The sequence below is a fragment of the Archocentrus centrarchus genome, chromosome 2 (genome assembly GCF_007364275.1).
Source record: "Archocentrus centrarchus isolate MPI-CPG fArcCen1 chromosome 2, fArcCen1, whole genome shotgun sequence".
NCBI classification, from domain to species: domain Eukaryota; kingdom Metazoa; phylum Chordata; class Actinopteri; order Cichliformes; family Cichlidae; genus Archocentrus; species Archocentrus centrarchus.
The window spans coordinates 20,606,549-20,631,840 of NC_044347.1; the positions used below are offsets into that span (position 1 = coordinate 20,606,549).

A 25,292-nucleotide genomic window follows, 5' to 3' on the forward strand; every position below is an offset into this window, starting at 1 on the left:
AGTTAAAAATCTGTTTTTTTGTTTTTTAAAAATAAGCAGTATTGTCTCTTCTGTCTCATCTTTCCCCTTTCTGCTTCCTGTACAGCGTTCTCTAACATTTGTTTTTAAAAACTACTGCGGAAATAAAGCTCACGTGTGAATTTTCCTTCTGTTACACACCGCTGATGAAACTCGAGTGCACATTTCTACACTGCATCCTATTAACAATTAATGTCTTTACGAACAGCCACTCCTGGTTCAGCGGAGGACACAGTTCTTATTTTCCATTAGTAAAACACAGAATTCTGAGTGTTAAGAGCTGATAAAAAATACATACACTATTGTTGCTCATATGTCTTAAAAATTAAAGGAGCACTGCACACAGACGGAGAGGCTTAACTACCAAAGCAGGGATGTAGCCATACTCTGCACCCCTCTGCTCACCCATAGTCATCAGTTAGACATGTCATGTACTGAAACATCTCAGGTAATAAAGAGTAAATTATGTAAACACAGGTAGTTTGAAGGTAAATGTACTAAATTCAGTTCTGCCTTATAACAGGCAGGGGGCGCTGTTTGCACTTTTTATTAATATTCTTGTAGAAAAGAATCAGCGACTTTTAAAGTAATGGCTAATGACATGTCCTACTTTAGCAGAAAGGAAAATGTTTACAGGATGTGTAGCCATCAGTCGTCTTTAATTACAGCAATTATTCCAAAATACCCATAATACTATTAAAAGAAAATCTTTTTTATTTTATTTTATACAGTAACTCTCCATTTCTGCCTGCATTTGCACCCACCTGTATGCGCTCAGTAGTGGTGGGCCAAAGTGCCCTCCAGATGACCTTCTTCAACACATCTGGCAACAGACTGGCTGTTATCAAAAGGATTATACTGAACCAGGCCGGGCCGCTGGACAACATCTGCATGAACACATAGTACATCCTCTGGTAGTTGAGGAAAGGCCTGTGGGAGTGGAGAGGAGTGTGTGTGGCAGCAAAATTTAAAGAAATGCAATCAAACACTCGAACGTCACTTTGACAAAGTTTTACATAAAGAAAATTTTAAGAAAGCCATCCAGCATTTAAGTACAAAAACATTTCCTTAATCATACCAGATGATTCCACCCCACAGCAGAGAGAAGACCACAAAGAAGATCAGTGAGCCCCAGATAACAAAATGGTTGATCCAAGTCCAGTAATGAGTATCCAGGGCCAGCTACAACACAGAGATGATGCAAGTGAGACTCAAGCCAGACTTGCTTGGGTGCTTCTACAGGTGTAGACACTGTTCAGATTGCATGATGTGTATCTGTGTGGTTACCTTGAATGTAACAGTGAAGACCAGCACAGTGAAGACCAGTGTCCCAAATGTCCAGTTTCCAAACATCTGCAGAGAAAGAAAACAAAAGCAGTAGCTGCTGTTATTGCTCATTCACCGTCTAGGTGGTTTTTTGTTTTGTTTTTTTAGTTTCATTTTATGTTTGAATATGAACAGATTCTAAGCAACCATTAATAATTTGTGTTTGAAATGTGTGCTTATGCAGTGCCTAAATCCTCAATGCACCTGCATTAACATGCTTCTTGGATGACTTGACTATGCTATTAGGTGAAAGTTTACATATATATAAGGAATCAATCAATCAAACAGATGGCAGGGTGCTCAGGTAGCAACATTCAGGTGAAAAGTTGGTTATGAGATGACTGATGGGTGGAAAACAAGTAGAATGAGATGTTTGTATGGACTATAAGTGAGAATTAACTACTGAATAATTTACTGTTTGCCATATAAGAAGAAGCCCAAAACCTAAACTTTACTAGCATCAGGAAATTACAAGTATGGGTGCATTAAAGGTCATCTGCCTTAACTTTGAAAACTGGTACCTTAAGTAGGGCTGGGCGATATATCGAGTTTTTAAGAAAATATCGATATATTTTCATGCGCAATATGAGACAATATCGTTTATATCGATATAGTCTATGTCGCATTACAATCATACTTGTAGATCCACCAGCTCGCCTTTCTCTTCTCCCAATTTGTCTCTGCACAACTTCACACTGCCCTGCCTCTCTCCCTCACCGCTTCACCCGTAAATCATGGCAGTGTCGCTAGATTTAGAGGCTTTCAGACGACCCCCCCGGCGACTTTTTTTTTTCCCCAAAAAGCGACTAACAACAAATTTAGCGACGTCGGTGACTTTTGGAGAGTTTTTAATGTTAACCTGAAATCCTCCCCTGTTGCCGTATTTTCTGTACATACAGCCTTCATACTGCATCCGTACGCTTTGGCATAGCCCGGAGCCCCAAGAGTAGCTGGCTTATGTTTTGTACTGTAAGTCACGTGACCTTAATAGCGGAAGTGGGTCTTTTTCGAGGATGCAGCCGTATGGACGCCGTATTGAGCGGGTGGGCCTGTTGCTGTGATACGTCAGCGCATAGGGATTTACTGAGCTGGAAATCCTGCTGAATGGAATTTTGTTCATTCAGTCTGTTTAACTTTACATGTTTTGTTATTTGCACAGAATACTAGATGTACACAAGTACACACAGGAGGAAGCACTTTGGGGAAGCCTGCCTCACTGCAGACTTACTTTTTGAAGAATAAATCAGACTTTTGCTATTTTTGCTCTGTATTTATTTTTTTGTTTACATTTTAATAGCACAGCTGTGAGTCTTTTGTTATGGAGGAAAAAAGCATTAATTTATTTGAGGAGCAATATTATATAAATATGGCAATAGTTTATTTTTTAGCAATTTCTCATATACATCTACAGCTGAATGTTAATAAAATAGCCTGTGTGACATTTGACTCAGAAGTGCCTTTTTGTTTATACCTTTTGGGAAGATAAAATATGAAGATATATATCATATATCGCCATTCAGCTAAAAAACATTGAGATATTATTTTTGATCCATATCGCCCAGCCCTAACCTTAAGTGAAACATATGAATAAATAAAGCTGAAAAAACATAATGCATGAAATGATAAAATATAAGCTTTTCAAAGGCCGCCTCCAAATGCAGTGCTTGTAATGTTGATATCATAATGATTTTGATATTGTTAAACAAAAGAACTACTTAGCTCATTTTAACAAATGTGTGTAATGCTTTAGATAATGATCTTTGACTGAAATATGGCAAAACTTGTTAAATGTCATGTAATGGAAGCAGAAGCACTTTTTTTCTATTCATTTATCACCTTCTTTTGCGAGCAGTCCTAACACACGGGCGTCTGCTACAAACAAAGCACACAGGATGTACAGCTAAAGTGTTTGGTCACTGACAGCTGGGCACATGAGCATGGATCTAGGAAAAAGCGAGTCACTGCACAAAAGCCTACAGCTGATGTGTCTACAGCAAGCACTGAGGGCCAGACATGAGATGAACAGCAGTTCGTATCAGGCTGCGTGACGGTGAGGAAACAGGAAAGTGAAACTAGGGGGAGACGACAGAGAGACAGGGACAGGCTTACCATCTGTGTGTTGGTTGTCATTAGCTGGGAGGAGGAAAGAGAAGCAAATAGAAAAAGCAACACAAAGGTAAGAGGAGAGGAAGAAGAAGAGGATGTGGCCAGAAGAAAATCATAATCAAATGAACAGTTTTATGGCTGAAGAGGGGGAAAAAAGAAAAGAATTAGATGCAAAAAATAAATCAAGTGAAATCAAGCAACTCAAAAACAGTTCAACATGTTTCTGGGAGAGAAATGCAGCTCAAGAAATCAAAGGAAACAAATAGAGAACACAGAGGAAGATGGTGGAAAACCCGCCATGCTGTCGTGTCTTAAACAGATCATCAGCTTTTACTTAAACGTCTAAACTCTAAAAGTCAGGAAATTTGTGTTTGGTCGATTATTTCTTTGTTGTACAATGCTTTGCTTCTTGGCAATAAATCTTATATTGTTGGAAAGTCTGTTTATTTTCCCTTAAATGGAGCCACATTTGGAAGGAAAATACATTTGTTGGTTGAGCAGCAGAGTTGAGTATGTGGCAAGTTTTTCATGTGCATATATTTCTCTAAATTTTGAAAAAATATTGACATTAAAATATTAGTTAATAAAGGTAAAACAGCCTTTGGGCTTTTTCAGCCTTCATTTTTGTGGTTGAAATTCAGAGAAATATTTGACTTTATTCAGCCTCACGTCTGGAAATGTCAGGAAACACAATCAACGCAAGCTGCAAACGCTGCTTTCAACTACAGTAAACAGTGTAAATTAGCTCCAAACACAGCATAACCCTCCAGTACCAGCTCAACGTGAGTAATCACTTGACATTACCTATAACTACCTGTAAACTACAAGTAATTACCAGGTAATTACTTTCTTCAAACTAATAAGCTGCAGTGTGAGGAAATTTCCTATATGTTCATAGTACCAGATCCATGAAGAGTATCTTACTACAATGATCGTAGTGTATGTATGTATGTATATACATGTCTGTATGTATCCTACAGGTGGGCCAATCTCAACAAAACTTTGCACAAACATCGCCACACATGCAGCGATTATTAACATCTATATTTTTTACTTTGAATGATATGCTTTAAATTTTGTCCAGGCTTTTTTCTCTCTCTATCATAGACACGTGGTTATTACCTGTCCATTGCTGGTGAAGGTGGTGTTGTCAAACAGGAAGTAAGCACCAAAGAACATCACAATGGCATCATATACACCCAAAACGGTCCAATATATGAAGGAGGGCCACCGTAGCAAAGAGTTCTTAGCAATATCTCTGTGAAGATAAAGATAACAGTCAGTGTGTTTACATATTTAAAGATTAATGCCACACTACACTGACCAAATATAAAAATACTAAAATACAAAGTGACCTGAGACCATTTCTCTCTTAAGTGTCATTATTGGTGGGAAAAGTTCACACTTTTTTGGAAAGAATAGGAAATTACATTGTGTAACAGGTTGCTTTTCAAACCCTGATCACATTCAAAACCAAGTTATAGTAGGTATCATACCATAGCAATGTAAACATACAATAATCAATATAAATATAAATCCTCTCCTCCAATTACTTTGCACCTGGAGGGTGTTAGAATTTCTGAAATGTCTATTATACTAAACATTTATATTTTCTTTTGCTTAGTAGATGGAATGAAACACTGTGCCTGTTGGGGTATGTCTCTAGAAGAATCCATGCAGCCTGCTTAGCATAAAACAGATGGTTCATTAGTTGCTGCAGAAGATTGGATTACTGAAACATCCAGAGACTTTCTTTTTTTTTTTTTTTTCAAATTTGTGGCATGAGAACAAGTTTCTGAAGAACAGATGGAGCTGCTTGATCTGCAGTCTTACTAAATGATACATTTCTGACACGGCTATCTGAAGCATAAATCTATGCCAACTAACCTATAGAGACAAGGATCCTTCTTCAGGATGTCCATATTTATGTGCTGCTCCATGAGACTGTAGAGCAGAATGGGCAGCGAGGTGAAGCTGATGTTGTAGAGAGTCAAGTAAGCTGTGTCGTACAGCGGCTGGGGTTTGGGATAGAGAGGACAGAGAGTCGGTGTTTTGTTTGTTTGTTTGTTTTTCCATGGCATTTAATTTATTCTGTGTGTGCCCACCTGCTGTGAGAAGCCACAGAAGAACTGGTAGAGGAACTGGGGGAAAATGAAACAGACATTCTGGGAAAAGAAAGAAAACAAATGAGAAGAGGCAGCAGTCAGCAGCGATTAAAAGGCGTAAGCGTGTGCAGGTTGCTGAAAGATAATTTTCTCTTGGAAGCATTAACTGACTAAATAAATACTAAAATAAAGCAAATAATCTCTCACACAGCATTCCTGCACATTCCTGCAAGCTAAAGCCACAAATTCAAATATTAAAATCATCGTAAGAAAGAAAAAAAAGTACACAAAGTTAAAAAAAAAAAAACTCAAAACACAGGAAGACTACCTTGTAGAAGAAATATTGCACAAGTTCAGAGATGCGTATGTAGTAGTAGTGTCCATGGACGAGCAGCATCTTCTTGAGGTGTTTAAACTTTGGGATGGCGTAGTCACTGTTCCTCACTGCCTGGCGACCCTCCTTACCCATAACGCCTGTGTCATTGTAATTTACAATGGAAAGTGTTATTACAGTGGTAACAATATGTTTCTTATAGTTTTAGCTGTTCTACATAGATTAAAAATAGAAAATTTGAGTGTTTACAATTTGTTGTGGCATCTTTTTATGGCAGGACAGGATTTTTTTGTGAATGCAGCCAAGCATTAATCCCACTCATGTTCCACAAACAGGCAATCAGTTATTTTTATGGCTAAGCAGCACTGACTTTCAGACTTTTTAGTGACTTCATGAAAATCTATGACTCTAGCTGTCTAGAATTTCTATAATTTATTTAAACTGAAAGTATATTAAGGAAGAAAACAAGTAGTAGAAACTGTCACTTTACCAGAGTGTGGCATGTTGGATGAGCAGAATACTAACCAATACCGACGTGGGCCTCTAGGATCATACTGACATCATTAGCTCCATCTCCAATGGCCAGTGTGATCGGGTGCTCCTCCGAGGCTTTGATCAGTTTGACAATCTGGAGGATGTGGATTTCAGTTTAGCTTTCATCTGACTCTTAATAACATGAGTGAAAATATCTGTTTCACCAGGTCTCCTGTAAACCTAGAGTACAGACAGTCTTCATACCTGTGCTTTCTGGAGCGGCGCCATTCGACAACAGAGCACTGCGCTGCAATTGCGGCAGATTTCCAAGAATTTCTCTTTGTAATTCCCTGAGTTTGAGCCCTCCTGGCCGGGCCTCATTACTGCAGTGAGGGTAGCTCCATCGATGATCAGACCGTAGTCAGTGCAGTCACCTGATAAACTGGAAAAACAAGACCCATCAAATGGGAGCAACTTTGGAATGACTCTACTGAAGCATGTCATGAACATAAGCCATCCTTGATAGTTTTGCACACCACTATACACCCTCCAACAAACACACACCCAGAGAAGGTGTCCCGGGTCATGCCTCCATGCTGCCTAAGCACTGTCCTGCTCAGGTCAAACAGGACATCATGAAGGCTCTGCTCCTCAGTGCGTTTGGTGGTCAGCTCCAGGATTTGTGTGTTGCGATGAAACAGCTTGCTTGCGTAGCAGGTTGCAGCTGCCGTCTCCATCTTATCCCCTGTCAGCACCCACACCTTTATCCCAGCTTTGTGCAGGGACTCAATAGTGTCTGCTGCTTTTTCCTGCAGCCTGTTGTGGAGCCAAGAAAGAAGAGGAGGTAGAATGTTTTAGCTGCATTAAATACATATATTTGTTTTGTTTCCGCTTTGCCTTTAATTTAGCAACAGCACAAGTGCAGTGTGACAGTACTTGGATTATTTCCTCTCTGTGCTGGATGGCTGAAATGCCCTCTGGGTTGACAATTAGTTTACAGCCAGCACTATAATTGCCTTAGTGGCACGTGTGTGATTGGAGGGCTGTAATGCCACTTTCCCCTCACTCAGAACTGGGACAGCACTTTTCATGGCAGCAGCAGGCACAGAATTAGTGTTAAGGGTCACTCGTTAAGAGATTTAGACATTTATAGAAAAAAAAAGTGTATAAATGTAATTTTTGAATGTCCACTTCCCATAAAATTTGCACATATAAAGATAAATAACTAAGAATAACAGCAGCATGCAATGTAAATCGTGGTTATGTTACCAAGCTACAAACTGTACAGCAATTTTTTTGATATAAGGACAGGCTGTTGATGTAATTGTCTACTTAAGTGTCCTTTAAAATCCTCCACCTGTCCTCAACAGCAGTGGCTCCCAGCAGTATGAGGTCTTTCTCGATGAGGTCGTAAGCCTCTGCCAGCCGTTTGTCTCGGTCTTGTAATGCCAACCTGGCCCTGCTCAGCAGTTGGCAAACCTCCTGGTACTGATCTGGGCTCAGACGGCGATAGGCAACACAAAGTGTCCTCAAACCCTCCTGGAGGAAGAGAGAGATTCACACCAGGTTAGGCTGGTATATAAAGAAAGACTAAAAAGAAAACAATCTACAGAAAACACAGTTTCTTCTGAATATAGGGTCTGAATGTGAGTGTATGGTGGGTGGGCACCATCTGCCCATTCACTCTCACTAGTACAACACTCACCACATATCAGTTTCCAGTGAAAGCTGCGATTTACATGTAGCTGCAGCCACAGCGACATTTGTCTTACTCATCCAGTTTTCACTGAAGGTTCAATTAAATTTATTTTAATATCTTTATGGATAAACTCAACTGTAAATAGTCTTATTCAAACTGTTATTATTTATTTCTGCACTTTGGGAGTCATTATGAGATTTTGCAGTTGACAGCTTTGCTATGTGCGCTCTCTTTGCATCTGCCTACTTATTACTATTCCCTACTTTTCCCACAAGAATTGTGTGGGTGTACACAGAATACAGTATATTGATGAACAGTTCAACATTGTTTCTAATTCTGTTCAGTGTTTAAAGTTCTTTCTGTCTTCTGACCAAATCCCAAGCCGGTCCTGCGCTGAGACACTGGGCTGATGCATTTATTAATACATACAAATGCATATTAAATATATTTTTAATAATAATTAAAAAACTTTTTGCACTTAGAAGTGCCATTTGATGGAACTAGACCATGTTTCCCATGTACATGTACTGTAACTGTGGAAAGAACTTAAATCATACAACCTCTGTTCCAGGAGAAATGGACTTCCTGTTAGACTATATGAGCCTATAAAGGTGAGAGTGAGTCTGTATGTGTGCGCGCACTCTCTCACCACTGCGTTTTGCTCCACTCGAGCTCGGACCTGATCCACTTTTCCTGAGATGACCCTTGGGAAGATGGAGGAATCTGCACCTTTACAGAAAAGATAAACTTCACCTGCTCAAATACATACACAGAAGGAAGAAGAGAGCATAAGATTAAAGAAAAATATAAACACATACAAATCTATATGAAGAATATACACTGCTCAAACAAAATTAAAGGAACACTGGGTAATGTGTTAGGAATGACAGGATGCCACATTATTTGATGGAAATAAAATGATCAACCTACAGAGGCTGAATTCAAAAACACCCTGAAAAGCAAAGTGAAAAAAATGATGCAACAGGCTCAAAATGGTACTCAGTAGATTGTATGGCCCCCACATACTTGTATGCTTGACTGACGACGCCAGGGCTCCTAATGAGATGATGGATGGTGTCCTGGGGGATCTCCACCCAGGTCTGAACCAGGACGTCACTGAGCTCCTGGACAGTCTGAAGTGCAACCTGGTGGCATCAGGTGGACTGAAACATGATGTCCCAGAAGTGTTCTATTGGATTTAAGTCAGGAACTGCCTGCATACTCTTGCCACATGAGGCAGAGCATTATTGTGCACCAAGAGGAACCCAGAACCCACTGCACCAGACTAGGGTATGACAGTGGGTCCAAGGATTTCATCCTGATACCTAATGACAGTCAGGGTGCCGTTGCCTAGCCAGTAGAGGTCTGTACATTCCTCCATGGATATGCCTCCCCAGGCCATCAAACCGGTCATACTAAACGATGTTACAGGCAGCATAACTTTCTGCACGGCTTCTCCAGACCCTTTCATGTCTGTCACATGTACTCAGGCTGAACCTGCTCTCATCTGTGAAAAGCACCAGTGGTGAACCTGCCAATTCTGATATTCTATGGCAAATTCCAATCAGGCTCCGTGATGCCGGGCAGTGAGCACAGGGCCCACTAGAAGACACTGGGCCTTCAGGCCACCCTCATGAAGTCTGTTTCTGATTGTTTGGCCAGACACATTCACACCAGTGGCTGCTGGAGGTCATGTTGTAGCTCTGGCAGTGCTCATCCTGTTCCTGCATGAAGGAGCAGTTGCAGGTCCTGCTGATGGGATAAGGACTTCCTATGGCCCTGTCTAGCTCTCCTAGCGAAACTGCCTATCTCCTGGAATCACCTCCATGCTCTTGAGACTGTGCTGAGGGACACAGCAAACCTTCTGGTTTGCATGTATCGATGTGCCATCCTGGAGGACTTGGACTACCTGTGCAACCTCTGTAGGGTCCAGGTATCTCCTCATGGTACCAGCAGTGACACTGACCCTAGCCAAATGCAAAACTAGTGAAAAAACAGTCAGAAACGATGAGGAAAGAAAAAATGTCAGTGGCCTCCTCCTGTAAAACCATTCCTTTTTGTCTCATTGTTGCCCCTGTAGTGCCTGTTGTTAATTTCATTAACACCAAAGCAGCTGAAACTGATGAACAACCCCCTCTGCTACTTAACTGAGCAGATCTATATCCCAGAAGTTTAACTGACCCGATGCTATACTCTGACTAAAAAAGAGTTCCTTTAGTTTTTTTGAACAGTGTACATATAGTACATATTTATATATATTACCAGTGCTGGCCCTGACAATAACACTCATCCTCCGCCGGACTGAGTCAAATGTCAAAACATCCAACAGGTCAAACCTGATAAAAAAAAAAAATCACACAAACACCAGTGATTATTCTGTAGTTACAAAAATAAATAAATAAAAATCTAATGTAATAAACTTGACATTATGTGAGTTGAAAATGCTTACAGTCCAGAGATATCAAGTTTCCAGACAAAAACATACATCAGTGTTTTAAAATAATTATCACAGAAATGTACGTGCAGTTGGGATCATCTATGATCACTGCTTCCAGTTCATACATTAGCTATGAAATTGCTAACAAACTACTATATGATGAAATTGTAACCTTTTATTTTACTCTTTTGAGAACGCACCAAGAAAAAGCCATCCAATTACAGGTGTTAAAGAAAATAATAATAGCTTACTTTTTATTATTAAGTTATTATGTAAAAATAACGTCTTAAATAAATGGCACACTGATAGAAAAACAAAACAAAAAATGACACACTCACTTTTCAACTTCATTCTCCCGATTTAAGATTTCCATCTGACCGTCGTTGAGCCTCAGATAGGTGAAACCGAGCCTGCGGCAAAGAGCAACCCACCATTATTCGGAATGAATAAAATAATATACGGTGCAAAAAAAAGATTGGGAAGCTAAATTCTTCTGAATGCACATGTGATTACTGTTGGCATTGTGTGCATCGTGTGTGTGTGTGTGTGCTTCACCTCTTCATGCCCTCCACTAGTGCGACCTCGTCTGGAGAGGAGGAGATGTAGAAGGAAGTGGACTTGCCCTGGTGAATGCCATGTTTGATGCCATCTACAGTTTCCTCCTCTTTCACCTGCACCGTGTGGCACAAACACAACGCCCGGAAAAACAGCTCCTCGTGCTCCTGCGGAGGACGACCAAACTATGTTACCCTAATGTGCACAAACCAGAGATGCACATACAAAGTGAGTCTGTGCTTACCCTGGCTTCGGGACCTGGTGATGAGTCGATCATGTCCATACCAGCAGCATCAGGCATCACCTGCCGACATACAGATCATTATGAGCAGAGCAAATTTAGAGTCTGGTGATCATAAGCTATGATGATATGTAGATATGACATTTTTATATTAAATGTTGACTTGAAAGCATAAGAGCAGCATGATGTGTATGTTTATGTGACTGTCTTTATTGTGAATGGCACACAACTCTGTGTACTTTGGAAGTCCTTTATTAAAAGAAATAAAATGTAATAATGTTGCAACACAACTTATTCCTCCTAAAATTGTGACAAATGGTCTGATCACCATTATTCATCACATACAAAATTGACATACAAGGTCAATTAATGGTCATGATGAGTTACTGGGGAAACATAAATAGACATATGGTTCAATAAACAGCAGCAAGACTTGCTGACATCATTTGATTTCCTCAGATGACCATTACGTACTGAAAACAGAGGATTATAGTTCATAAACAGTGCTCAGGAGTTCTAGTGTCAGTTCATTTGTAATAATCCAGTGAAAACACAGAACTGACTAATTACAATAATGGAACGTTCTTCCCACTTTTTCCAGATCAAATGTCCAAACAAACTGAACTGCAAGAGTTAAATCAACCGAATCTGCTGCCTTCCTGTCACTTGATTTTTACACCTCCGTTACATAATGATATTAACTCCTTGTAAATGACTGAATGGCTATAAATAAATAAAACATTCAAAAGCACTGATCCATCTTCAGCTTGTCTGCAGAGACTGTATATGAAGGATGGAAATACTGTGACATCATTTAATGCCTCTCAAATACTTTTGTAATCCCCTTTGGAATGTTGCCATCTTTATTTTTGAACCCAAAAGTGCGCAGACGTTATCAGTAAAGACCGGCAAGCCTCATTGGCAAGCTGCATCCATGCAGCTATAGGTGCATCATGCATACACAGAAAACTGGTAATCTGCGCTAACACAGAAATAATTTTATTTGGAAAAAACTTGAGCACAGACTAATCTGACAGGCTGTTAAAAAGCACACCAATACTATAAACACGGTGACAATGTCCTGTTCAGTAACTTAAATTAGCTGAGTTAATGCCTAGCAACTTGTGGCTGCATCCATACAAAGCAGCTACAACCAAAAACACTCACAACATCTTCTACGGATCTACGGCAGATCAGCCCCCAGCTCCTAAAGTCTGCATGTATCCTTGGGCATGATACTAAGCCCTGAGTATCCATTGGAGTGCAAGTATGTGGGTGTTAGGTTAAAAGTCCTTAAGCATCTCGTATGAATGTGTATAAATGTGGCCTGTAGTAAGAACAGTAAAAAAATAATACATGAGTACCAGTCCGTTTATAACTTCAGGCCTTCATACGACTTAAATGGGTGGGTTAAAAAATAATCCAGTTGAATATCTTAACAGGGGAATCTATTAGGATTGAAGGCTCTACCTGTCCATTACAGATAGCATGAGGTACATAAATGTGTCCATCCACACAGCACTCTATGAACTCCATGTTGTTCTCTGTCAGAGTCCCCGTCTTGTCTGTAAACACGTACTCCACCTGGAAAGAAAGTAGGGTAAATGATTTTATTCTTATCTCTAAATCACTCCAAACAGTACAGTAATATATGTTTGTTCCTTAGTCTGCTCAGAGTGAAGAGGACTTTGCTACCTGTCCCAGCTCCTCGTTCAGGTCTGATGTGTTGACCACGGCTCTCTCCCCCAGCTCCTCATCAAACATTTCATCGTCCCACATGATAAAGTAGGAGCCCAGGAACTTCTGCATCTCCACCGTGACATACATTGACACGGGAATGATGTAATTGAAAAGAACCATGAAGGCCAAAAAGTCTGTGAATGCCCGGATTAGCTGAGGAGGACAAAGAAGATGTGCGAGGACAATAAAGAGGCAATGAAGACATTTTTTATTTTCCAATATTCTGCAGATAAAAGACTCACAATGTGTCTCTGTCTCTCAGCTTCTGTCCTCTGGTTGTAAAAGGGCTCATCTCTGTTGGGGTCGGACTGCCACACGTATTTTAACGCAGTGTTGATGACTGCTTTGCTGATGAGAATGCACAGGTAGACCACCAGGTAGGCATTCATTGACCTGAAGAGGGAGAAAGAAAACAGCTGTGAGACACTTCTTCACAATTTTTATACTGTTTTGAACAAAAAATTGGTTTAAAAAAGCATAAGCAAAAAAGGATTATGGGAAATATGATCATTTAACACTTAAGTGTAATTTTGTGGCATTTGGTACATGTTGTCTGATGATTGCAATGGTATACACATGCTTTCTAGGGTCAACATCAGCAAGTGTATTCATGAACACACACACACACACACACCCTTCTATCATGGACTGTGTAGCAAAACATCATATACATTATCACATACTTGTGAATACATTCACATACTTAACAGTACAGACAGAGACCAGTCTACATGCTTTCATCTCATCACACCTGGATTGATGGAACCTCCGTTTCACCTGCATGGCTGCGTAACTTTCCAAGTTTTAGCCTCTTTATACTGGCTCCCAGTATGCTTTACAATTCATTTTCAGACTTTATTGATTACCATTATGCTCTTAATGACCACTCAAGCTACATCTCTGACCTCTTAGTATCATAAACACTGGTATATACTTTGAGATCAAGAGAAAGGCGGAGGTCTTGGGTCTCTTCCAGGGACCCAGCTAAAACCTTGTGTTTTTGTGGAAGAGGTGCTCCCCTATTTTTGTTGGATCAATGCCTTGCATCACAGGTTGAACGCTGGTGTACACGCCATGATTGTGTATCACAATTCCTGTTTTCTCGTGCCTTCTCATGAATGCTGACCAAAAAAAAAATTTTTTTAAATTACTAGGTCAAAAAAATAAAAATAAAAAACAGAATTGGGGCCTGATACCGAACAACAAACTCCTTGGTACCATTTCCCACTGTGGCTGAGTGTGAAAAGCACAAATGTGTACAGGTGCAAATGAAACAAGTGTGAAAAATAGGTTAAAACAATCCAAACCAGCTTTGACTGTCATCCATTTTCCAATTTTAACAACAAAAAAAAAAAAGTCTGATCCCTACACAGAAACTAAAAATAAATAAATAAAAGGACTAGAATTCAGACAAACTCACTACCCAGTTCGTGCAAACAGTAATTTGGAAAACAACTCACTGTACTTGTCAGAATATTAAAACTTGAAAAAGGGAACAGCTGAGACAAGACATCTACACTGAGCCAAGTCAATGAGCCGATGAGTTAATTAGGCACACAGAGTGAGCAAGTGTGAATGTAATCCACCTAAAGTCAGTCATTTCTACATCTGGATACAAGACTCTGTCCACACCAGGTGGAGAGAAAATTGATCCAGTCAATGCAGCGAGCCACAGAGACACACAGACCCTCCATCAATGAATAAATGAAGACATGAGAAGTGAACAGATGGATGGAAGGCTGGATAAAAAAAAAATATATATATATATCAATTATAATCTAAGCTGGTGTTAGCTGAGAAACAGGATGCAGCCAAAGACAGTGAAACTTGCACGAGGGTGTCGATCGATGCTTACAGACTCCTTTCAGAAACAATTCATAATATATGAATCAAAGAGGAGGAGAGCTTACTTTTCCACTGCAGATCGTTTCTGAGACTTGGACTGGTAATTGAGAGCCATCTTGGTTTCCATGCCAGTGTAGATAGCCACCGCTACAGAGGGCAAAAGGAAAGTGTAATTCAAAATGCTACAGTGTGCGAATTTTTAAAAGAATCTAAAAAAAAAAAAAAGGCGCAAAGTTGGGGTGATTCCTGTCATTTATTATTAATTGTGTAAAATTACCATAGATATATTCAGTGTTCTTGAGTGTGGCTCCTCGGAGCAACAGGTTCTCCGATCCTAACGGCCTGCAAACAGACCACAAACAAAGGAACTAATGATTAATGTTAGTTCAGTCAGGACTGCTATAGTAAAATAAAGATTACCATTTCCATCTGTAAGAATTTGTATCTGGAAGCATGGCTCTGTTCAGGGAATTGCCCACCTTTCCTTGTGCATGTATGGGAAGCTAAAGACAGGGCGAGCACGCATCAATAACAACAGATATGAAGTCAGATGCTGCATGAAAAACAAACCTGTGATGAAAGTGGGTTTCAAAGCCTCTTGCAGGTGAGAGTGGCGAGAACTGAAGGAAAGCTAAAGCAGCTTAAGTAGTGTACCCTATAAGAGATTTACCAATTGGATATGCAGAGGCGTATTAGCCTCGCCATCAGCTGATGGGGGCTGGGATTGTTACCAGCTGCTTTGATGGGATTGCACCTGAGGTTGACCTCGAGTCCAGCCTGAACTAATGCTGCGCTCACTTAAATCTAATTAAGGTGCACGGGTAAGCAGCAACATGTTTTTCAACATTTCTGAATGATGAACAAATACAAGGGAAAACTCAGTGGATTTATAGTAAGATGTTGCAAAACTGGGTTTTAAAATGAGAAATTAGACTGAACTTTAATGGAAAAATTTATTATTTTTGTGTTGTGTTGGGGATTCGTGTTACCTCGCCACTGGCTCATTGTTCATGTAGATGTTGATACGCCCAACAAATCTGTGTAAGACAGAAAAGAAGTGAGATAAAGTATCTTTCAGACATTTATTTGGCAAGAACACTTTGTTCAAGTCTTTATGTGTGTGTGTGTGTGTGTGTGTGTGTGTATTGTACTGACTTGTACAGGTCTGGCTGTGGTTGTTCACATTCTATAGTGGCGTGGATGGTGTCCACCTCCTTCTCTGTGTTGTAAGCTTTGGTGTCCTGGACTGCATAATACGTCTGGGAGGGGAGAAAAACAGAAAAATCAGAAAATGGACAGGTCAATGAAACAAAGAGAAAGACGGTGGGAGTGTAAGTAATAAGACAATACAGGAGAAGAAGTATTACAGAAAAGGATTGTGGGATGGTGACAGAGGGTGGTAGGGAGATGAAGGGGAAATAAGAAAGCAATGAGGGAATGGAGAAAGAGCTATAGATGAATGGAGAAAGAAAAAACATAAATCAGAGCAAATCATATTACATCTAGTATATATTTAAGTGGATTAGGTTTATCCAGCACACCTTGTGGCTGCTCTCTCCATCCAGGCTGGCTGTAGTAACAAAGCAAGTGCCATCATCTCGAGAGGAGGCGAGGAGGACGAGGTCGCAGGGAAAAGTCTCATCTTCTTTGACCAAGACCACATCTCCAACCTGTGTCACACACAGACAACACATCCTGTTTTTATTTCTAACATATACCGGGCCTTGATACCTTGAAGCCAACGGCTGGAGGATTTTGAAAATTTAAATGAATTCACCAATACAGTGGGGTCAAATTGCCACTGCCCTTTGCTTTCTTGCTCTGGCCACCTAAGCTACTGTAGCACTGAGCAGTGCTAGCAGGCTTTAGTGGAGAAATAAGTTCACATCACTGAGTGGAAACTGCAATCAAATGCAAAACATCTAATGGCTTACCAGCAGCAGACTTGTATCATTTCAGTCTTATGTCATTACATAACATACATCAATCTAACAGTTCTTTTAAAGATAAATTGCTTTTAAATGCAGGCATGCATGCAGCGAGCTTAGCAGCAGGAAAATCCCTCAGCATGAGCCAATAAAACAAATGTACCAAAGCTCTGTTAGATGGGGTGAGTGAGTGATCTGGTCGCACACACGCACACATACATACCCTGAGTTTACGGCTTTGTTTGCGGGTCACTTTGCCATGCTGGACCACGTGGACAGGACACTGGTTGACAGCATTGTCTGCTTTGTGTCTCAACCAGTCCTCATAGCCCTGAGAGAGGAGGAGGAGACAGAGAGGGGGAGTGTAAAAGTGAACCCATGTGTTTGCACATGTAGCTGCTGGGGTAGTGTTTACTGTCAAAAACCATAAAGCCACATTAAGCTAACTCACCTGCTTAATAGCGGTGACTGTGATGACAAAGAACAGTGGCAGCCCGCTGGTGACCGGACTGGTGGGAGTGTCAATAATCAACTGAAGTGACACACACACACACACAAAATTGAACATCAGAAAAGGATTTAGAGTAGAAGAAAATGACAGAGCAATAAACCAGCACCAAGACATATCTGAGTTTTATCTCCCCAAATGAGAGGGTAGTAAGAAATATGGTGAATGAAGCTGCTTTTTGGCTCCTTATTCACATAAAATATAAGAAAACTAACAGCTCAACCTAAAGCTATACGTATATTCATGTTTTTCCCCTGGTCCATCTTGACTGTTTTAGTGTGAGTTTCCCAGTTTTGGAGATATCGAATGTGAGCAATTCAATCTATTCTCTTTCTACTGACCTGCACATCTCAACAATGAAGTGTAAAAAGAAAAATAAAAGCTTCTGCATGAAACTGCTCACAATGAGGAATGTGGATTTGAGCGACTAGGTCATGATTTGTGGAAAGAGATGTTTCTGCTAAGTTTTTCCCCACATATTTTCACATTTTGCTTTGAGTAAGACAATGAAAGCACCATTAAGGTCCATTAAATTCAAGAGAAGCCAGACATCTTTGCATAAAACACACAAAAGAAAACTCCCTTAAGGAGAAATACAGAAATGAAATATCTTTACAGCATGCTTTGCAGAAGCGTACAGTGAAGTTCAGTCAGTGAGAACAGGAAAATGTTTTACCTGAACAAGAAATATGATGAGAAAGTAGAAGTTGGCGACTCTCCTGAACTGCTCAAACATATTCTTTGGGATGAAGTTCCAAAACGTGTACTGGAAACAAGAAATATTCTCATCTTTAATGATCTATACTGATTTTAACTTATCAAATAAAATGTTAAAATCCCAGCCCTTAAAAAGAAAAGAAGTACTGTAGAGATTTACAAAGAGAGCACAGTGACAAGATTGCATGTAAGAGGTGGGAACTCACAAAAATATCTGAGTGCTTCTTTCTCAAGGCGCAAAATATAATGAGGACAATATTTAAATCAAGCATGCAAACTGATTTATTAATATGCAACACACAATTTACTGGTAATTGCACCAATATTTTATGCCAAGAAAAAAAAGTGTGTCTTATTTTTTTCGTTTGACAGTGAAATGAACTGCGCTCGTAAAACTAACCACACCTATGAGCGCTATTTGGGCATTGTGCTCACATGCTATTTTGCCCTGTTTAGTAAATCTGGTTCTTAATGTGACACGGCATGAAATCAAATTACTGTTATGAAAAACATACATACAAATATAGTATGTACAAAGTTTATGAAGCAACAAGAAGCGGGATTTTTTGACACAGCTGTTCATCACAGGATCTGTGATGAACAGCTGAGAGTGGTCTGATTGTGCCAGCAGGTCTTAAGCAAAGCTGGTCATAACCTGCAGCTGTAAGCGCGACTTAATAGTTATGCCAATTAGGCCGTCTCAGCTTAAGCGTTGTTCGACTGCATGTAAATCTTACACCCAAGTTTATTTTTTAAAAAAAGCTGGAAAGAGACTAAACCGATCACTGAACCGATTAAAATACAGCACTGAGTGTTCTTTCCCAAAACACCTCATTCACTGAATAGTTTTTGTCCCATTACCAAGAATAAGTCGCCCACATGGTGAAAACAAGCATGAACGGTGCTGGAGTACTAACCGTTCTGTTCTGCTGTGTCATGTCCTTTTGTTTAGACACTGATGCTGCGCTCATATCATAATTGATTTTAAACCAGAAAGGAAAAAAAAGCCTTTTTCAGAGTTCTTCACCTCTGAACTCTGATATTTCAGATGGATCGTAATACAGCGAGTCCTGTTCTTAAAATGTGTGCGTGGGTGTTCTCACTGACCTTGGAGGACACTATTCTGTTGTCAGGAAATCTTTGTTGTATAAAGGCTTCAGTTCCTGGAGGAGGTTCCTTATGTCCAATGTAAATTGTCCGGCTATCAACCCAGTTCTCTTCACCAACACACTACAGGAGGAAAAAACATAAAACAAGTCTGAATATCCTGAAACATATACACATTTGTCAGTTTTGTGTAAAGTTGTCATTTATTTTAATTTGTTTTGTTTAAGCAGCATGTCATATGAGGACCAATGTATGTATGGGACCCTCAGAAACAGATTCACAAACACAAAGAATTACAATGAATGAGTTATTTCTTCTCAATGAATGAGAGCTTTTGTTGCCACAGATACACAGACCTGCATGTGACTCAGACTGGAATGTATCTCTCTCTCTCACACACACACACACACACACACACACACACACACACACACACACACACACACACACACACACACACACACAAGTGTGTTTTGCTATCTTTGTGGGGAATTTCCATTGACTTCCATTCATTTCTACAGCCTAAACCTTACCTTTACCCTTTTCCTAACCCTAACCATCACATACCTAACCCTAACCCTAACCTAAACTCAATTCATACCTTAGCCCTAACTCTGACCCCTGACCCAAAAACAGGGTTTCCCCTTGTGGGGACAAGGTTCCAGTCCCCACAAGGAGCAATTGGTCCCCACAACGTAGTATATGTCAGGAAAATTGTCCCCACAAGGTATTATAAACATACGCACACACACACACACACACACACACACACACACACACACACACACACACACACACACACACACACACACACACACACACAGAGTGATACGACAACTGGATGGTGTCTCTCTGTGCTGATGCTGTTCTTTTGTTATTTTGACATCCCTTTGTTTTTGTTGCGTTTTTTTGCCTCAGAGCAGAAAAACTCACCCCATTTTTCTCCATGTATTCATCACATTTATCACAACATGTGGTAACGCTTCTTAAAAAGCTACATGCAACATTTTTAAACATAACAAATTAATCAAAATCATTTAATTTAGTCTGGATTTTTGTGCACCATCGATTAAATAAAAACTAGACAAAACTTTCAGCAATTCAGTTTTTATGTGCGTGAGTCTGTCTGTCTGACTTTGACAGCTAGTTCTAAGTTCTAATAGGAAGCAAGGTTCTAATACTAAAGTTAACCCTGAGAAATTCAAGTCAGGCAAATTGGCCTAAAGTATCTGAGGCAGGTCTGGACCTGCATGGAAAACACATTTCATGGTCTGCTAGATTTGAGAAAGACTTGCACAACTCCAACTTCAACACTATGTATCCGACCAACCCTGGGAAAGAAATCAGTTTTTTTCTTTTCAAAACCAAGCCAGCACAAAGATGCAATTGGAAAGCTCCGTGCACAGTGTCCTCCTTTGGTGCTCAGTGCTCATTGGCAAATGTATTTAAAGAGGTCTACAAGTGCATTTCAAGCATGTGCATATCAGACGGTGTTCATTCGAATGCCCGTGGCTATGGTTAATGGCTATGATAATAAATGGGTGACCCTGATCATCTTAGAGCAGAGCATTTTGTCTGTCATCTCGGCTCTGCTGCCCCAAGGACAGTTGCTTATATTATATTTAGGTTTTGATTTATTGAGCTCTTCCCCTTGTTTCTATTTCTATTTTATTGAGCTCCTTTTGCATAATTTTTCTACCTTTGTGATATCATATGTATTTTTACTGGGCTATTTTGAATATCTTGAATATCTGTTTATATTCGTTATCATTTCAACTTTCTTATGTAGCACAGGTGTGAAAAAATGAGTAGAATATAACACATATGCTTGTCTACAGTGGAGGAAGCATGAGTAGCTTCAATGACATTATAGTATATTTGAAATATCTGCATCCATTCATCAGTTTTCAGGGTCGAAGGGGGCTGGAGAACACCCTGGACCAGTCACCAATCACAGGGCTAACACAGACAGACAATCATTCACATCTACAGGCAATGAAGAATCACCAGTTAACCTAAACACACATGTCTTTGGCCTATGTGATGAAGCAGCCATACAGGAGAAGCCAACATGCACATGCAAACTCCATATACAAATGCCCCTGATGGCCAGCTGGCTCCAACCCAGAACCTTCCTACTGTGAGGCGACAATGCTAACCATCACATCAACCTTTATTTGTTCATCTTGTTATCAAAATGCCAGTTTTGCATTCACACACACACACACACACACACACACACACACACACACACACACACAAAAATCCAATTTTCTGTGTGAAAAGTGTCCGTAATAACAATATCTGTAATGCTTTAAATTGAGAAGGGCACTCAGAAGCTTTGCCCAAATAGTCAGAATTATGTCTATACAGCCGCATCATGACAGGCAGTAGCAATCTGGTCATTTTTCCCTAAAGCAGCAAGAACGAGGAGCAGGCCTGGGTGAGACATCTTAACTCTAAAAGAGCCTAAGCCTTTCTGTCTCTCTCTGTCTCTCTCTTTCATCCATGAAACTATTGTCTACACATATTAGAGCTGTCAGTGTCAGCAATCACAACAAATAAACACGGAAAGTCCTTTAATTCATCCCCAAATAGTCTGCCAACAAACACATACACACACATTTACACAGGCTAACAAGAGGTGACAGTAATCTGTGGCCAGTGAATGAGATTGAGTGTCAAGAGGCTGCATGGCCCAGTTTCTTTACTCTCTCTCTCTGTCTGTCTTTTGCACACATGTGCACATGCACACGCGTGCGTGCGCGCACACACACACACAGAGTAACAAGTTGACTTGCAGCTCTAAGATTACCTTGTTTAGGATGGAGGTCTGTTTCTATCCTGTGACCTCCAATTATCTACAGTATGAGACACCGCAAAGGAATAATGGAAATGGAAGGAAAGGGAAGGGAATACTGAAAGGAAATGGAAACTGATAAATACGAACATATAAACTAACATATACCATCTACCTACTTCTCTTTCTTCCTCTGTAAAAGCTATTATTGATGCTGTATTGAGACTGAAGTTGCTAAAACAGGAGCAAGTTTTTGTGCTGGCATTTAAATCAGCACACATTGTGTGCTTCATAAGCTCGTCTATAATAAATCCAAACCAACATCATCCATCATATCAGACAATCACCACACTAACTGATATCTGGTTTGCTGTGAGGAAGGGGATGAAAACCAGATAGCACGGCCAGCTTGCCAAATCTGACACCCACACAGTGTTGCTGTTCCTCCTCTTCTCTGCCACCTGCCTGCTCCGTCTGCTTCACCTCACACATTTCTTGCACATTTCCTGTTAGCTTTCCACTTATGGACGACAGCCACATTTATATACAAGACTTTGGCTGGTGGATTATATAATCATGCATGCAGTAACTGGACAGTATTTCTCATTTTTGTCTCATAGTTACTGATAAAACAGAAGGAAGGGGGCAGATCATGTTGCTGTGGTTTTATAATTCATCAGTGTGTAATATATCCCATTATAAACATGTTACACAAATAACAGTTAGTAGGAGATGCTCTGAATTAATTGGTAGCAGCGTGTAAGCCTAATATTAAGTGCCTTTGAACCACAGGATCTTGCTTGTGGATGCAGCACATGTAGGAGGCATTACCCCCCCCCCCCCCCTTTTCTGGATCTGAGGACAATCACAGTACTAAGAGCTCTGTTTTTTAAGTGTTTTAGCTCCTACTATCACTCCTACCATAATAGGAACTTTGAGTGACATAGCTGTACAATGACTGCTTCAGGTGTAACTCTAAACATTGGTCAAAGAGCAGCCATGTGAACAGCAGCCATGTGAACAACAGCGCTCAAGAAATGAACCAGCAGAGAAGTCTGGTCTTTCTTGACCCTATTAAATTTTAAAATATTTACCAGCAATACCCTTCAACTTGCTACAAGGCATCTACCACACAGAGAAGCAACATAGAGAGACACTTAAGAAGCTGAAACAGGGTTAAAAAAAAAAAAACAGGGTTAAATGAATATAAAGAATCAAAACAAGAGTCGATGTTGCAAAACCAGCCAGTGGACAGCTTTAGCATTACTTCAGAATTCCTATTAGTGGGGCATATGCAAGCAAAAATTAAAAATAAATAAGGATTGGAAGGCAAATCGCTCCCTGGGGACCTACTCAGAGGGCACTTACCCTCAGACAGTCCCCAGAAGAGTTTAGTCTGAAGTGGCAAATTAGACTAAATGACTGCGCCGCTTCAGTTCATTCTATCCAAACTACCAAATGGATCAGGAATATGATCAAAAGGTATGAGACTGGGCTAATTGCTCATATTTCTTTGGTGACAAAGTCAACCTGCGGTCATACTTCAGCACTGAATCTCATTTGTGAGGCACAACAGCAAAGTCAGAAACTAGTAGCAGTTTAGAGAACATCACGTGCAGAACAACATGCTGCGTGGCTATTGTTTAAAAGCACTTTTCCTGTTTCCTGTTATGTGATTTATTTAGGATTGAGTGCAGAAGCGAAAATACTCTCATGGCCTTCAAAGTAAACATTCTTTAAACTTTAACAAATACTTTGAAAGAGTATTCTATCTAATGGTATTTAAATGTATATATGATTTATGATTGCGGTAACAAATGTTGGCTTACTGGCGGGCAAATTTTGTTTTCTTGTAGCCAGGCTGGCTTGTAGTCTTTATGCTAAGCGAACAGTTGCATATGATCTTCATACAATGGATATGTAGGGATGTTATGATTATTACAGAAATCTGTATTGATCAGTGTTTGTTTCTTTTTTTTTTAAGTCTAAACAGATGGCACTCTACGAGAATCAGCGGGCCTCCTCTCTTACTGTCCATTTTGCTCGTAATGCATCTTTATTGGTTTTCTCGCCTCTTTCCTCGGTTTCTCACCACAATCTGGCCGGCCTCTAAGTCCACAATCTCTCTCCTATCGATTATGTTCAGCTTTCATCCGGATTTGAGCTTTTTACATCAAAGGCTGTCTGTGTTTAATCAAATAAAATTGCGTCTTTACAAAATAAAAGCAGGGCTTATAAAATAAAACTATTAGCTTGGGCCTTTCGACTTTGAATGTAACTGGAAACTTCGGGCTATTCTGGACCTTGATAATCACTTTTAGTGGCGTTTCACGTTTCAGGACGTGGGAGGTTTCAGGGGTGTATTTATAGTTGGAAGGGAAACATTTGTGGTCAGGAGAGAAAGATGGAGAGAGCTCAGAGGCTTTGTTCCTGTCTCTCTCATTCAGCACCCACATTCACTTTCCTGAATGTTAGTGGAAAGCGACAGGCTCACATACAAGGACTAACACATCCCTGCAACATCAAAAGATACCAGAGAAGGCATACGTGAACAATGGTATATAATGTTACCTGTGTAGTCACAAGATATATTTAGACAAGCCTGACTTATGCTGTCATTTGTGTCTTTATAATACAAAAAAGATGAGGTAAGTCCACCCAGTGTCAACATTAGCATAGCTGACACTGGGCATATTTTAGGAATTTCAAATTTAGGTTGAGAGCCCGAATGTATACACACAGGTGCAAAGATCAGTGGCACATGTCTCCAAGTGTTTTAGGAAGTGAGATTAATTCTGTGGATGCTATTTTTAAATATATCACAGCTTTTTAAGTGACAGTTTCTCAGCTGGGTTTCCTGCATAAAAAAAAAAATTGCTTTACTGTTTTTACAATTAGTTTAAAAACAAGAAAAAAAGGCAGCAAATATGAAGTTTAATAGCCAAGGATAATAGATTTTTAACTGTTACATTTCTCTGTGCTCTTTTTCTGTATTTTGGATATGATTTCCTACGGTTTCTATAAGTTATTACTGCAAGCTCTCAAATCCTTGTTTTAAAGAAATTCCTTTGTCTTGAACATTTTAAAGTATGTATGCTGTTAAATACTTAAACCCTATGGAAAACATGACCTAAAACTCAAAATACAGACAGAAAAAGGTGAAAATGCTTCATTAAAATGGGATTGTTTCCAGACATTGATTACTAGCTCTCATATTAATGTAATATAATCACTAACAGAGTTAATACATGTGTAATCAGGTATAATTTCGCCTGATTATTGAAATTTAAAATGCTAAAAGATAAACATGAAGTAAAAAAAAAGAAAAAAGGAAGGAAGCGAAAAGGTCATC

At 39.8% G+C, this 25,292-nt stretch overlaps 1 protein-coding gene across 3 annotated transcripts in view; it reads right to left on the reverse strand.

Annotated features, from left to right (window-relative positions):
- The window catches only part of atp11a (ATPase phospholipid transporting 11A), a 53,795-nt gene that overhangs the window by 8,015 nt on the left and 20,488 nt on the right, over window positions 1-25,292 (reverse strand). For 2 of the 3 annotated variants that reach the window (XM_030746152.1, XM_030746135.1), the window contains exons 2-30: window positions 19,141-19,263; window positions 17,993-18,082; window positions 17,260-17,340; window positions 17,032-17,139; window positions 16,422-16,550; window positions 16,036-16,139; window positions 15,870-15,917; window positions 15,158-15,222; window positions 14,946-15,027; window positions 13,278-13,428; window positions 12,991-13,188; window positions 12,766-12,879; window positions 11,299-11,358; window positions 11,055-11,221; window positions 10,838-10,909; window positions 10,325-10,398; window positions 8,712-8,815; window positions 7,721-7,902; window positions 6,928-7,179; window positions 6,628-6,805; window positions 6,415-6,517; window positions 5,884-6,029; window positions 5,556-5,615; window positions 5,338-5,465; window positions 4,573-4,708; window positions 3,454-3,477; window positions 1,306-1,371; window positions 1,097-1,200; window positions 783-948 (exon numbers count right to left, since the gene is read on the reverse strand). In XM_030746152.1, the coding sequence (XP_030602012.1) occupies window positions 783-948; window positions 1,097-1,200; window positions 1,306-1,371; window positions 3,454-3,477; window positions 4,573-4,708; window positions 5,338-5,465; window positions 5,556-5,615; window positions 5,884-6,029; window positions 6,415-6,517; window positions 6,628-6,805; window positions 6,928-7,179; window positions 7,721-7,902; window positions 8,712-8,815; window positions 10,325-10,398; window positions 10,838-10,909; window positions 11,055-11,221; window positions 11,299-11,358; window positions 12,766-12,879; window positions 12,991-13,188; window positions 13,278-13,428; window positions 14,946-15,027; window positions 15,158-15,222; window positions 15,870-15,917; window positions 16,036-16,139; window positions 16,422-16,550; window positions 17,032-17,139; window positions 17,260-17,340; window positions 17,993-18,082; window positions 19,141-19,263 (3,315 nt within the window). The remainder of the gene's footprint in view (window positions 1-782; window positions 949-1,096; window positions 1,201-1,305; window positions 1,372-3,453; window positions 3,478-4,572; window positions 4,709-5,337; window positions 5,466-5,555; window positions 5,616-5,883; window positions 6,030-6,414; window positions 6,518-6,627; window positions 6,806-6,927; window positions 7,180-7,720; window positions 7,903-8,711; window positions 8,816-10,324; window positions 10,399-10,837; window positions 10,910-11,054; window positions 11,222-11,298; window positions 11,359-12,765; window positions 12,880-12,990; window positions 13,189-13,277; window positions 13,429-14,945; window positions 15,028-15,157; window positions 15,223-15,869; window positions 15,918-16,035; window positions 16,140-16,421; window positions 16,551-17,031; window positions 17,140-17,259; window positions 17,341-17,992; window positions 18,083-19,140; window positions 19,264-25,292) is intronic. The other variant, XM_030746143.1, reaches the window with a different exon arrangement.